This window comes from Daldinia vernicosa (genome assembly GCF_022497035.1).
Source record: "Daldinia vernicosa strain CBS 139.73 unplaced genomic scaffold F5Y00scaffold_9, whole genome shotgun sequence".
Taxonomy (NCBI): Eukaryota; Fungi; Ascomycota; class Sordariomycetes; order Xylariales; family Hypoxylaceae; genus Daldinia; species Daldinia vernicosa.
The window spans coordinates 746177-760922 of record NW_025953925.1 but is presented as its reverse complement, the minus strand read 5'-3'; the positions used below and the strand labels follow the sequence as shown (position 1 = coordinate 760922).

Genomic DNA, 14746 nt, shown 5'->3' with positions numbered 1-14746 from the left:
TGAAACCGAACCGTTCGAGCCGAAGGTCGATCTACATAGCATCTGACATTTCGATAGTCTATACCTATACCCAGTCTACCTAGGTATATAGTTAGGTATATAGTCTTGTTGTAGATCACCAACTTTGTTCGTTGATGATGATGATGAAATGTCAAAGTGTTGGAATACTAGGAGGTAGTTCCAGAATTCCAGTTCCCGAATTTTTTGATCAATCTCGCGGGATCCAATCATAATCGAGACCGGATTAGACGGGTTGCTAAGCATCAATGTAAAACAGTCTACGGAATACGGAGGCAGAGCGACGGGGGGCCCCCCATTCCTTGGCTCAACCCACACACGCCACCAAACCTGCCTGACAAGCAGACAAGCAGACAAATCCGTCCAGAACAGAAACAAGTCCCACAGAGCTGCTGCTTTCTTCACCGTTTACGAGGCATGCGTACCCACAAGCCGTCTGAATCGAGCTCTTCTGGCAAATACATAGTGTATTGATTGACTGACGTGTGGCGAGTTCGTGTGGGTTAGGGAAAGAAGATTGAAATAGTCCCAACTTTTTTTGGTTATGTTTCACCATATGCGTCGTATTAGCCCATATATGATGTACCTCTTTTGTGTGCACTGTTTCTACTAGCCTTAGCTTGTACCTGCATGTAGGTAAAGAGGTAAAGTAAACGAGCAGGTATTCGAAGTGTGTGTTCGTGATGGTAACTATATATAAAATAAAAGGAAATAAATAAATAAAATTGATATGAAAAAGGAAAATATGACATACATAAAACTGTTGGATTTCAACAAAATGCATATCAGCCTAGAAAAAGTGTACTACTACCTATGGTATGATGTAAACCCCAAGTGAAGGGTCACCGGCCGTGCTTCAACGATCAAATCGGGAACCAATTATACATCTTCGCTTCTCTACCTCATAATACACTAATTTTTTTTTTCTTCTTCGCGACAGGGATTCAAAGTCCCAGGTTTGCCAGGCTTATCAGGCAATCCCAGGCTCCCCCAGGTCCTCTTCGTCGAACCCACACTTCTCTCACACATAACTGTGTCATTCCTAACATATTCCGCCTCCCCTTTCATAAGTCTCCATTCCGGGGGGGATTTTTTGAATCTCTAGTGCCTTACCTGGCACACTAGCGTCAAGGCCGCGTCTGGGCCCGTGCTGTACCTGTAGCGCAACTAAAGCACGCTAACGACTCAGTGTACCTAATAGAGCAAGTACATTTGTTTTGTATTGTACAATACATGCTTGTACAGTACGGCAGGAAGCTGTGTTCGTCCCTGAAGGAAACCGCTAATAACATGGGAGGTCGGCCCATCAGCCTGCCCCTCTTTACGCCTCGAGAAACCTTTCTTACCTTTTCCTCCCTTCGACTTTGCCTACCCTAACCTTATACCTTAATCCCATACCTTCCGCACTCGTCTTTCGTCCAGTCTCTTTCGCTACATCTTTCCTCCTTGTAGTGCCTCTTTTTTGCTTTCTTCTTTATTTTCTCTTGGGGGAAGAAAAGTTCGCTGCAACCGTATATACACCAATCCCTATCTGATCGAGTTTCGTACTGTTTCGTTCGATTTTCCAATTTCCAATTCTCCAATTCCAGCCACATTTTTGGTATCTGTCCATACCATAACCATAGTAATACGCCGATTCATCGACCGGCAGACATCCCTCCACGAGCGACTCGTCCACTTGTGTGACGAGCCCAACGCAAAGCGCAACACAAATTAAGCGTCGCCTATATTCTGGTGTGGTAGTATCGAGAAAGTGGATAGGCGAGTTAACATTCATTTAAAACATATACCAACCTTGAAAAGAAAAGGGCGGATCCAGTCGAGAGACAATTCGTAGAGCAGCAAGTCCGAAGAGAGACAAAGGAGGGGAGACCACATACCGGATCCGATCTTCAGGGGGCATCCCTCGAACCGATAATCCAACTTCGATCACATCCGAATACCTGGCTCACCGGATCTTGCCCCGTCCCGCGGACTTTACTCCAGTCGGTTGCATTCTCGAGCTTCGGCATCAAACTAAAGTTGACCCGTCCGGCCCAAGGCCCGAAATATTCCAGTGCGATACAGGACTGGTTGCTTACTCGGAGCTGACGTGCTGCCTACTCGCCCTCCGTATCATTCGCGATTGGCAAGCTAAGGCAGTTCATCAGAGGAATTAATAGGTTAAATCGATCGAGCGACCCGATCATTGGCGCGTTTGGACACGTACCAATACGGAGTCGGGCAGATTGAGTAGAAGGACCAGATAATCATTGGCTGCAACCATCTGAACAATAATCGGGGCCCAACATCAATATTCCTGCAACTCAAGCCTGCAAAGTTAAGCGCAGGCGTGAAGGGGGGCTCAAAGTGCGCCTCATCCCTTCATCAATCAATTTCACTGACATCTGGAGCGTCTTGTCTGTACCATCGCTGCAACACTTTCAAGACTTTTCCGCCCATTTCCCTTCCCTGCTGCCAACTCCCGCGTGGCGCATCAGCCATTTCAGCCGGGAATAAAAATAGGAGAGGATCAGCAACAGCATCAGCATCTAAGGGAAAGAAAAAAAACTCAATTTCGAGCTAACATCATCGTACCTGTAATTACCATATCAAGAAAAAAAAAGCTTAAAGCCATTCGTACACCATGAGTGCAGCGATTGCAATGGCCCCTTCCCCGGCTCCCCACGACAGACCAGCTTATGCTGAGTTGGCGCCTGCCACCAGCGCTGCAGGTACTTCTTCGACTCTAACTGGAATTGCCGCAGCGCCGCCTTCACCTTCCGTCCCACGTACTTCGGCTGCAGTTTCGGGCATTCCGAACACTAATGCTCCTGCTTCTGCGACGCAACGTCCTACCAGCCGAAGTCCCCCTAGAGCCGCTGCCCAGACCGCGGTAAAGTCTTCTCCCCCGAGCGCGTAAGTAACTTTAAAATTTTCTTTTTCTTTTTTTCGCCCTTCTCCCTTTTCGGACTCGACAGATCCTTCAATCCGTCACGGAAAATACCCAACCCCTAGAAAAAGAGATCCCATTCCTCCGTTATCGTAGTTTCGGAATATTCCTGTCGCTAACCCTCGCTTCCGCTGCAGTACACGAAATGCGTCGAGCGCTGCTGGACCCAAAATCTTTGTAAAAAAAGAGCCAGGATCTCCCGATATACCGGCCGGTCGTCATCGCCCAAGAAGGCTGGATCTCTCCAAGAGTCTCACCGGGTCGGGCGCCGCTACGGCACGTCCGGCGCTAGGGAGGGAAGGACTCGGTATCCAGGAAGTGGGTATCGCATGTCTATCACCCGGCTTCGTCACTCAGGATCCTGTTATGAAAGAACACCTACAGCAGAGCATGAATGTTAGAGAACAGCAACGCCGTATTATCGAAGCTAGACTACAACAGCAATCGGCGAAGGGGGATGGTCCGGATAATGGCAAGGAAAAGGACCCTATTAGCCAATTCGCCGCAAAAACCCCCGGGATGTCTCGACGAAATAAAGCCCCTCCGGGGTTAAGTATTGTAGCACCATCACATGAGCAGTTCGCCCACGAGCGGGTGATCCAATCCGCGCCATTGGGTCAGACTTTTACCGGGCGCCATAACCCGCAGCCCTTAACGAGGCATCTCGCTAATCAGCCTTCGAACCTCTCCAGTACGTCTCACATTCATCACGTACCTGCGAACCAAACGGCGAATCGGTTGCCTCCAATCTCCGATGTGTTCGGTGGCCAAGGCCTTCCCTCACACGCAGAATCAAGTGCGCGAGCTTTCTACCCTGGTTCCAGCCACGGACCATTAGCATCGCCTGGTCACCCGCCGCCAGGCCCTTCGCAGCCTCCCATGTCAGGCCGGGGTCGAGAATACAAGTCGGCCGAGGAAGTACAACACGAACTAGCCGGCGGGCGGCCAGAGCTGCTACCTAAGATTGTCCACTATACCGGGCATCAACCCCCGACACCCCCGTCGCCTAGAAATGGACTTAACCCCTTAGATACGGGTCGAAGTACGAGCAGGCGAAGAACCCGCGCCGAATACGAGGAAGGTAGTAGCCCCCCGCTCGGCCACGGGCCTGCACCCACTCGGAGAGGCCCCTTTGGAGCCGGCCGGGACAGCCCCGAGACCCAGCGACAGAAGCGCGAGGAGTTTTTGAAGATATGCGAGAGAGCCTGGGATTTGTTTCACTCGTGAACCTCCCGCGACGGTCTTACCGGGGCGGATCGAATTGACATTTGCAACTTGATGACTTAATGCCACGGCACGAAGTACATACGGCCCTGTTTCCGTGTATACATGCTCCAATATGGATTTTTAGTAAGGGCAATGTGCATTTGTCGACGGGCCATGTGGGATTTGGGCGGACTATACCCGCTACTATGTTACGCATATGATCCTATATTCCTATCGTTAGCCCATCATCTGAGGGATACGGGGTACGGATTGGGGGATATAATGTCTTAGTACTAAGTACGTCGTTCTGAGACGGCGTCAGCGGATACGGACACCGCGGGCGATCATACTTCAGCTGCCAGATGCTATAATCTGGAGCACGACTGTACTGGGAACCCATGTCTGGAGATCTTGATACCTAGCACTGATGGTAGCTGGAAGGGAAAAGATGTTTCGGAGTATTTTCTTTTGTTGCTTTTTGGGAGTCGCCATCTTTCATCTCAAACATTTTTCTTGGTATGGCGGGGGAAATGAGGGTATGATTCGTGGGACATCTGCTAAGGGTGGAATATAGCAGGGACTACGGGATAAGAGGCAGGCCGAGGGAGGGAGGACGTGTATTTATTAAACCTGCGGAGGCTACGGGTCAAGGGAACTGGTACAACGGTACTGCGTCTAGAAGCTGGACGTATATGAGGAGGGAGCCTAGAACTAACAGGTTCTGGTAAATACATAATATGGCTCTTTCCAACAGTTGGGGTGAAATAGATTTTTGAATCTACGTCTTCTAAACTCTTACGCGTAGTCGATATAACCGTGCGCTGCGAAAGCGTAGGTCCTACCGTCGTATAGCGGTTACATCTCCCAGCACATCATGTCAGTCCCCTTCATAGTAAACAAGGGCTAACCGGGACAGGTTTGCGATAACGTTCGTTTTGTTTCGTTTAAACGAGGTGTTTCTCACAGACTTATTCTAAACTTTATCTATGCGCACATGAGAAACATAGGTTAGGTAGACATTGTTGAGAGGACCCTATAGGATAAAAACGAAGCACGTTGTCCCAGATCCGATCCCCAACGTCACCCCGCCCCCCTTTTTTTTGCTTGTATGTTTTGGCTAACCGTAAGCTTTGATATATAGGCAGGTACCTACGTATCTCTCAGTTTCAGGTTAACTTAGAATTCTCGAGCGATCTTTGTTATCACGATGTTGTTGAAGTCTGCTTAGGGGTCGAAGATGCACGTTTCAGCTACCACGCCACACAGCCCAATAATTGGCTCCTTTCCCGCCAATCACATACGAAACACCCCGATGCTGAATTGGGCTCTGATTTCTGTCTAAATCTTACATTATAGCTTCGTTGCATTCTACTCCTACTGTCTAATATGCGTCTCAAGCTACCCTTTTGCTCCCGCTAGGTATCGTCGACTCAATTATTGTCTCAGGAATCTTTAAGTTTCGCATAGTCGACAATGGAAACACATCCAGTCAAATTGGATTCCACGAATGGGTTCCAGTATCAAGAGGATGCCGGTACGTTTCTTGGGCGCCATCTCGTCATGGGCCATCTGCCATTTTCTACTCCCGTCACTAACTAATAGCCTTGTTAGCGCGAGAGGAATTGTTCTCCAAGATACTGGAGTTTTTTGCAAATATAGACGTATTTAGTTGTTCGACTTCCCCCAGCATATTTATTGTCTATGCGCATGAGAATCCTAAGCTGGATACGAGGGCCAATGCCGAAAGCGTCAAGAGACTCATCGAGTACTTCAGAAGAATTCAAGCTCGAATTATTTCAGACAAGTCTCCGCTACCTCTATTTGATGATCGTGAGGGTGGTTCTGCTGCCACCCGAAACATCCTCGATAACCAATTTTGTCTGCTCCCAGCACCGAATGATTCCAATAACGCCGGCACCATCAGCGGCGTCGAGAGGGTGGTGGTGTGTAGCTCGGGTCTGCTTAAACGATACTACGAAGATGATTTCACCTCGTCTTATATAGGTGCCATTGAAGCATCGTATACCAAGGGACGAACCGCATCCTTCGTACAACAATACAAAGAAGGTATTAGGAAGGTGGTAGAAGACAGTTGCTCCCATGATGCTTTTCATCATGTGCTTACTGAGCTTGCCTTTCTCAAAATCAGGAGTTCTCAAAGTCGTAATAATCACGATATTATTCCCGTTGCGCTCGATCAAGAGCCTGTAACGTACCTACCGTTCCTTGACAACTGCGACTTATTCCTCAAGTTAAAGTCGTCTAAGAAGGTCGACTTACACTGGTTATTTTTCACGCTACTTCGGCAAATCTACACCAGCGCGGATTCACTTATCAGTAGATTTAAAGACTGTTATGATGCAGCTATGGGACGACTAAACCTTGAGGCTGCAAGATATAGGGGAATGACACAGGAAAGAGTAATGGCAGTTGGCTCGGACGAGATCCGCAAGGCAGCAGATGACCTGGGGCGGATTAATAGTGCTGCATTACGGAATTTAATACAGAAAGGTCTATTTAAAGGCAGTAAGTCGTCGCATATCCTTAGTCTTCTCGATGCTTACTTCAATTCAACTACAGTCTTGTCCCACGCAGATGAGATATCTCAAACAGATAAAATGCGCAAACGTGACCTCTTCCTTCGCGAACTCCCCAGCTTACCATACCGAGATCGTAAGGATAGAAACCGTGAGCGAATAGAGGGAACGTGCGAATGGTTCACAAGTCATGAGACATTTCGAAAATGGCGATGCGGCCAAACGTTGAGCTTACTCTGGATATCCGCAGATCCAGGATGCGGGAAATCAGTTTTGGCGAAGCATTTGGTGGATAACGTCCTTCCAACTACCAGTACGAGATCCACATGCTACTTCTTCTTCAAAGACGATTTTGAGGATCAGAGGAGTTTAGAAGGCGCTGTACGTTGTCTATTGCATCAACTCTTCCTTCAGAAGCCTGCTCTTCTTACCGACGAGATTGTCGATAAATTCGCCCATGACAAGCAACTTTTCTCTTCCTTCTCTAGACTTTGGGATATTCTTACGAGTGTTTCATACCATAACGATGATGGAGAGATCATTTGTGTTCTCGATGCCCTAGATGAATGCGAAGATACTACCCGCCTAACTAAGGCCTTAGAGACGCTCTACAAGGATGGAGCAGGCGAATCCTCCCTCAAATTTCTTTTAACTAGTCGACCATACAACCATATTCGACGCGGATTCCAGCTCCTTGAGAACCGGTACCCCGAAATCCACTTAAATGGAGCGAATGAAGCTGAAGTCGATAAGATCGCAAAGGAAATTGATATTGTTATCAAAACTAATGCGAAGGAAACCGGCGAACGTCTTAACCTTGAAGAAGAAGAAGTACAGCTCCTTGAAGACGAACTTACCCGTATCCCACACCGAACTTATTTATGGGTTTACCTTGTTTTCGACGTTATAAATAACAGCGAAGGAATTACAAAAGGGCACTTGAAAGCAATTATTCACCAACTTCCGAAGACAGTCGAGACAGCATATGAGAAGATTTTATGCGGAAGCGCCGATATTGTAAAAGCCAGGAGACTTCTTCATATCGTCGTTGCGGCAGAGAGACCACTGTCGTTGCAAGAAATGGCAATAGCGCTGGCTATCAGAGAAGAACACGAATCCTACAGCGAACTCGAGCTCGAGCCAGAAAATCGCTTCCGCGATACAGTCAGAGGACTTTGCGGGCTGTTCGTTACTATCGTACATTCTAAGGTTTATTTGCTACATCAAACAGCCAGAGAATTTTTGGTTTACCACCAGCACAAGCTCACTCCCACCAACACCAAATGGCAAAACTCATTTCATCCCTCAAAATCACATCGTGTACTTGCAGGGATATGTATCACTTATCTCTGTTTTCCGAATCTCAAGGCTTCAGGCGAAGGTGGTCTCCCAGTCTTTGTGGATTATGCTGCAAATAATTGGCACGCTCACTTCCGTATGGCCTCTAATCAGAATACGGGAAAGATAGAGTGTCGTGCAAAATTGCTTTGCAGTAGCAACAGGCAAAACTATAACGACTGGTTCAGAATTTACTGGAACAGGAGACGATATTACGGAGGAAATGAGGTCCCGGATAGGTTATCTTCGTTAATGATAGCATCGTTACTAGGACTAGAGAAGGTTGTTTGTATGCTATTAAAAGAGAAGGGTTTGGACTTCGACGCACGAGACGATAAATATGACCGATCTGCCTTATTCTGGGCTTGTACGGAGGGATACGAGGCTGTCGTGGAGATCCTCTTAAACTTCGACACTAAGAAACGTGGCGGGATTTTTGCAAGGAAGTCCCCCAGTCTTGATCTGAAAAATAAATATGGCTGGACTCTATTATTGGAAGCAACTAGCAGAGATTACGAAGGAATGGTAAAGCTACTACTTGAAAAGGGTGCTGACATTAATCTAAAAGACAAATTAAACAAGTCGGCGTTATATATAGCAGCAGAAAGAGGCAATGAAGGACTGGTAAAATTATTACTTAAAAAGGGGGCTAAAATTGATTTAAAATTTAAACGGTACTTGTCGCCATTAGAGGCGGCGGCGAGGGGGAACCATAAAGCAATACTACGACTGTTACTCGAAAAAGGAGCTAAAATCGAGGCCCTCGGATTATATGGCCAGACGCCTTTGCTTTGCGCGGTACTTGAAGGCCATGAGAATATTGTACAACAATTACTCGAAAAAGGAGCTAAGATTGAAATCTGTGGCAATGATGGCTGTACGCCGTTACGGAGGGCAGTATCCAGAGGAAACGAAAACATAGCACGATGGCTAGTCGAAGAAGGAGCTAATATCGAAATCTGTGACGATCGTGGCCGTACGCTGTTATCAGTGGCAGTATCCAGAGGAAACGAAACGATAGTACGGTTGCTACTTGAGAAAGGGGCGAAAGTTTGGCCCGATGATGAATTGATAGCCAGAATGGGAGGTCACAAGGAGATAATACAGCTACTCGAGGAGGCTGAGACCATGTAAGTGTAATATAATAATATATAAACCTAAAGGCTATGTATGTCTAGTTAGACTCCCATCGGAGCCGGGGTCACCTCTTCGGCCCTCCTTTTTACTTCTGCTCGTTCTCTGACTTGTTTAGTGTGATATGCTCTCTGCCAGAATTTTTTATGTTTTTTATCCCGTATGGCCGCATCGTTGTACTGGAGACCTGCCGGGAAGAATATCTGGGTCATCGCAAGCCCGGCTGTCGGCACCCATTTCTCAAGCTCGATCAGCGCACCGTGAACCCCGATAGCGTATACGACCTCGTCCGGCTTGCCATTATCGGTAACTGGCCGTTGCCATATTCTTGATATCAAACGGCACGTGGGTGGAGTCTGGTTGGTCAAAGAGACTGGCTTTAGGGGCTCCAACCAAGTAGGAACACCATCAGACTTAGACATCGTAACTAGCCATCGTGGTATTGAAGCGGCTTCGTTTGGAGGAGAATTATCACGTTGTGGTACTGGTGGCGGCTTTCCTGATGCCCATGAATCAATGTCGACAAGTTCCTCAAGGGCCTCTTCTAGATTAACTTTACAATCCGTGTCGTCTTCGTAGTCCTCGCGTCTCCCTACGATCGTCGACACACGAGAGAATTGGGTAATATGTAAATTAGAAGCTCCTGGATCTCGAGGTGTTCCGGCTGCGAATATATTTTGTAGCATACCGATACCTCCAATGCCGACAAGAAACCAGGTGTGTTCTTTGAGTCCCGATATGCTAATAAGCAGGCAAGTCCACAATATAGCGAGAAGCAGGGAAAGCCAGCGAGTCTCTGGCCGCGGAACAGATATGCTGCTTGCAAGAGATTCCAGATCCCAGGAGTCTCGAGTGCCGATGAATACCATAATATGAAAGTGCCCGTTACCACGTGTCAGGCATGTTACCTTGTCGCGCTTCAACTTGCGGCCAGCCCATTTCTCTTGCGTCCACTGCGGTAGAGCACAGGTAGCAGCAACAAACAAATTCCCACATAGAGTAATTACGAAAATTCCCCAGTCATCATATAAGACCCAGGGTATAATAGCAATGCCAACCTGCGCAAGTAATACTACCCATCCAAGCCACCACACGAAGTCGCAAGTAGGGCGCGAGGCGGGGGGCAGGTCAAAGACATCGATTCGAATAGACTCAGCTCGGCCACCTTCATCCTTCGGCCGTGGGTCGACGGCATATTTAATCTCGTGATCCCGAAGAAGACGGCCTAATACCCAAGACTGGTTCTCCCTCACAAATCCGTTGGAGCAGTTTATGAGAAGAGAGGGACAATCGCTCGTCGGCATCAGCTTCCTATCCCCGATAGCTGAAAGGAGGTTAGAGAACCCGTAAGCTACCCACCCGAAAGAAAAAGCAACGGGTGCGATTGGAAGACCTTGACTTCTTTTATCTCCATAAAGGTGAATCCTGTGCCCGACGAGTTGAGCGATGGCTTTTTGCACAATATCGCTACCGATAAGGAGGAGAAGGCTGAGGATGTCACCCGGGTTAGACCATTGGCTTCGGAGCTCGTCCGTAGAGACAGACATGTTGTCGATTTCTGCTGTATACCTATTAGAAGAGGTATTTGTTTCGAGAGAAGAGCGTGAATAATCGTTCCTCTGGCTAGACGAGTACGCGTGTCGAGATTATTAACTCGACGGGAGCTGCTCTCACGTATAAGTGCTGAAGCCAAGCCAAGCCACACAACTCCCCTGAGCCTGGAGGCAGATGCATGAGGGGTTGGGATATTTGGCTGACTCTTCCAATGCGTAAATATACCATACTATTGGTAAGATAGAGTCAGCCTTGACTGCCCGGGATGCCGCTTACCACACTGCGCCCCCTATAAATGAAGTAGAGCTGCAATGAGGGAGCGGTCAAATGACTGCGGTGAAGGTATTATTCCTAAGCGTCTTAATAGATCAATGATTAATAAGTGACAAGACTGTATAATACTACCTATGTATGTATTACTGATTAACGGCTTGCATTCCCCCTCCCTCCCCCCATCAAACATATCAGTCCAACCAATTAAAGGCTAGAATCACACATTAGAGACTTGCTGAATTACCCTTTCGTATATAATAAATAAATCAAAACTTGTCAGTACTGGCTTTTGCCTCCTTGCACCTAAAAAGTGCTGCACATTAATTAAGGAAACAGTCAAGACAAAAGATAGTCTCTGAGCCAATGAAAACGTCATTCAACGCTTGAAAATAAGTAGAAAAGGTATAAAATTTAATAGTGTTTAAAAAAGACTTCGAAATAGGTGGGAAGCCCACTTGTTCCGGAGTGAATCTTTCGTCTTGCTTGTTTTCTAGTTAAGTACTTAACCTTAGGTAGGTAGCTATGTGCAACACCTTCTGGGTGCGAGCAGGCGAAAGCAAGCATTAGTACAACACCAAAAAAAAAAAAAAAAAAAAAAAAAAAAAGAAAAAAAAAGAAAAAAAAAATCAAGTCAGTTATATACATGGAACATGTGCTCAGTTTACAGGGCAACGCCGAGTTCACTGATGGTTGTTGCGTTGGTGCTATGTGCCGTGCATCGTTGAGCCGTAAAGTAAATCGAAAATACCTATCTCCTTCTTCTCTAAACTCGGTCCTAAAGACTAAATCCAGCCGACTTTCCTAGTGTCACTAAACCAAGCTTACAAGGCAAGAGACGTTGGGCATCTTACTATCGAACTGCAATCGTTGGGTTTTATACGACCTTGAGTCCTAGTTAGTTAGCTATAGTATTTTGACTTGTTAATATCAAGGACTTTGGTAAGTGTAAAAGACTATATTTTATCGTTGGTATAATCTTGCTGGTGCCATTGCTTCAGTTGGATGCTTTAATAATGCTTCAACACTACTATGGCATTACCTAGCAAAAAAAAAAAAAGTCTTTACCTTTGTGTCAGTTGGGAAATAGGTCTATAAAAAGGAGTAGTTATGTTAAGAAGACTTAACCTAAAACTACTCAGGTAGGTACCTAGTACCTACTCGTCGACGATTTTTGGTATTTTGTTTACCAAAAAGCGTTTCCTGTTTTACGTTTTTTGGTTTCTATCCTGCGTCTTTCTATTGGGTAGGAAATATATGAACTTACTTACCTACGAGAAAAAGGTATAAGTGCGTGGCGTGGCGTGGTTGGATGCGAGGCCGTCACAACGTTGATTCGACAATGGGAGGCCAATCTCATCAGAGAAGATACGTGAATAGCCCCATCCATTTATTAATTGCCAGTTCTAGACTCTCGATTTGTTGTACGCTATTAGTATCTACGGGTTTTGGTATCTACGTTATTTGGTAGCGCTACCAGTTTTCGTAGCTACCATTTTTCGTGTCTACGTGATTTGGTAACATTACCAATTTTCGTAGCTACTTACGTGTTTTGGTATCTACGTGATTTGGTAATATTACCATTCTTCGTAGCTACGTTTTTTTGGTGTTTACGTGATTTGGTAACACTACCATTTTTCGTAACTACGTCTTTTGGTATCTACGTAATTTGGTAATTCACTACGAGTTTTGGTAACTACGAGTTTTGGTAACTACGAGTTTTGGTAACTAGGTTTTTTCGTAGCTACGGATTTTGGTAATACTCTATAGAAAATTGTAGTTGTCAATTGTTAACATTGCTTCTACACCCATAAGCCATATACTCTATAATCCTATTATAATTTTAACTTCATGTCTTCTTGTCGTAAGCGATTAACTGAATCATCATGGAATATATGTCCTCAAACACCTTTAACATATAACAATCATGACTTTACTTCTAAACCTATATTATAAGCCTAATGTGTTTTACTAGGTGCTGGTTTATATAAGGTCATTGATGAGCCAATAATGCCTGATAATCCAAGTGTGCCACCTCAACGACGCCTTCGGTTGCTCTCCCTCGGTGAGCTTTCATGTTTCATTAACAATCTAATCAAAAATCGGACAGTCAAACAAAACTAACAATAATCGTCGTAGATGGAGGCGGAGTCAGAGGCCTCGTTAGCTTGCTCATATTGCAGAGATTGATGCATCTTGTCAATCCTAAAGAACCGCCCAAGCCCTGTGATGTTTTTGATATGATCGTTGGGACAAGTACTGGCGGTCTCATCGCAATAATGTTAGGGAGGCTTGTGTGTAATACCCCCTATCTGCTTTCAAATGTAGCGCTTACTAACCCCCTCCCCCCCTTAACAGAGAATGGACGTGGCGTCGTGCATCGAGGCATACATTGACATGTCTAAGGATGTCTTCAAGATGTCATTATGGATGAGGATCCTAGGTCGTACCTTTTTAAATATCATTGGCAGGGCAATGTTTGATCACAAAGTACTTGAAGACAAGATCCGTGGTATAGTACAAGACCGGCTTGGGGACGCAGATGCAGCCCTGCTCGAGGAGGACCCTGACTGCAAGATGTAAGTTACGATCACTCGAGCCGTCCGGTCATATTTGGAAGAGTGCTTAAATTCATTTGCTAGATTTGTCTGCGCAAGCATGTTGAACGCAGACACCAGGCGACTGAGGAACTATCATTCTACCATTGAGGAGGCTTCGAACTGCCGCATCTGGGAAGCAGCACGGGCAACATCAGCAGCGCCTACATTCTTTGACCCCATCACCTTCAGCAACGGTTGCACATTCCGTGATGGCGCGTTTAGGAGTAACAATCCGATATTCGAGCTTATCGACGAAGTCCAGTCCGCATTTCCGGATTCAGATGTATCCTGTATAGTTAGCATAGGGACGGGAATCTCGGGCCCTATAGCCTTAAGCAATAGCCTTATGTCAGTAGCTAAGGCCTACGTGAAGGTTATGACAGATGCAGAATCCGTGGCTAGATCATTCAAGAAGATATGTTGCTCGCCTAATGCTAAATTTCAAGGCAAGTACTTCCGTTATAACCCTACGGGTATAGGGGACGTAAGGCTCGATGAGTGGGAGAAGGTAGATGTCATGATAAGTAGTACCGAATCCTATCTACAAGGTATAGCCGAAACCCTCGAGGTTTGTGCGACGCGTCTGAGATGAGAGCGGATTGTTACCGGATGAATGTATGAAGTACTATGTAGCAGAGTGGCAGTCGTGGAAATATGATTATCTAACTCAGCGGGATGGATCACGTGATATAGCACAGTTAATAATTGGATTGTGGCTATGTATTGGAGTGTGCCACATATCTTCCACTAAGCTTATTCATAATATTTATTCATAACTAATATAAGAAAGACTCAAGGCATCTAGTGTATTCATAACATTACTATAATTTAGGACTTTGTAACCTAGTTAGATATAATCATGATAGCAATACAATATTTCTATACCCCTGAACCTGACCCTCTAAAGCTTACCCGCGGCCGGCATTGCCGTACAGTCTATTAGACATATATGCGTTATGCCTCTTTCGTTCACCAGACCTGCTTAGCGTACACCAACTGCCCCAAAGTCAACACATATTCATGTCGTCACGCAAGGAGAAAGGCCACGACAGATCAGTGCGCTAATATGAATCTTCACTCTTGGCTTGGATAGAAAATGGAACAAATGCCATACGTGTGCAATGTGTTGTTTTGTGGAGACACCACCGCTCTGTCCC

The 14746-nt window shown here is 46.0% G+C and overlaps 4 protein-coding genes across 4 annotated transcripts; 3 read left to right on the top strand and 1 right to left on the bottom strand.

The window, feature by feature from the left end:
* The first annotated feature begins 2220 nt into the window (after positions 1-2220).
* Positions 2221-4445, top strand: F5Y00DRAFT_218705 (uncharacterized protein). Its single transcript, XM_048005622.1, has 2 exons — positions 2221-2916; positions 3088-4445. Exons 1-2 carry the CDS (start codon positions 2645-2647, stop codon positions 4175-4177), a joined length of 1362 nt encoding a protein of 453 aa, XP_047867781.1. The 5' UTR covers positions 2221-2644; the 3' UTR covers positions 4178-4445.
* A 929-nt stretch (positions 4446-5374) lies between these two features.
* Positions 5375-9165, top strand: F5Y00DRAFT_274688 (uncharacterized protein; the record flags this gene model as incomplete). Its single annotated transcript, XM_048013404.1, has 2 exons — positions 5375-5690; positions 5768-9165. The coding sequence occupies exons 1-2, from the start codon at positions 5630-5632 to the stop codon at positions 9163-9165; spliced, it is 3459 nt and encodes a 1152-aa protein (XP_047867780.1). The 5' UTR covers positions 5375-5629.
* Positions 9166-9209: 44 nt separating this feature from the next.
* Positions 9210-10712, bottom strand: F5Y00DRAFT_259339 (uncharacterized protein; the record flags this gene model as incomplete). The annotated part of the gene is made up of 1 exon (XM_048010859.1): positions 9210-10712. One exon carries the CDS (start codon positions 10710-10712, stop codon positions 9210-9212), a length of 1503 nt encoding a protein of 500 aa, XP_047867779.1.
* Positions 10713-12999: 2287 nt separating this feature from the next.
* On the top strand, positions 13000-14181 carry F5Y00DRAFT_259338 (FabD/lysophospholipase-like protein; the record flags this gene model as incomplete). The annotated part of the gene is made up of 4 exons (XM_048010858.1): positions 13000-13054; positions 13129-13283; positions 13348-13568; positions 13632-14181. The coding sequence occupies 4 exons, from the start codon at positions 13000-13002 to the stop codon at positions 14179-14181; spliced, it is 981 nt and encodes a 326-aa protein (XP_047867778.1).
* Between the last annotated feature and the right edge of the window lie 565 nt (positions 14182-14746).

Excerpts from the sequence above, each read along its gene's own strand:
- F5Y00DRAFT_218705 (XM_048005622.1), top strand. The coding sequence starts at position 2,645 with ATGAGTGCAGCGATTGCAATGGCCCCTTCCCCGGCTCCCCACGACAGA. Across the intron at positions 2,917-3,087 it reads AAGTCTTCTCCCCCGAGCGC|TACACGAAATGCGTCGAGCG; the intron begins GTAAGTAACTTT and ends CTTCCGCTGCAG.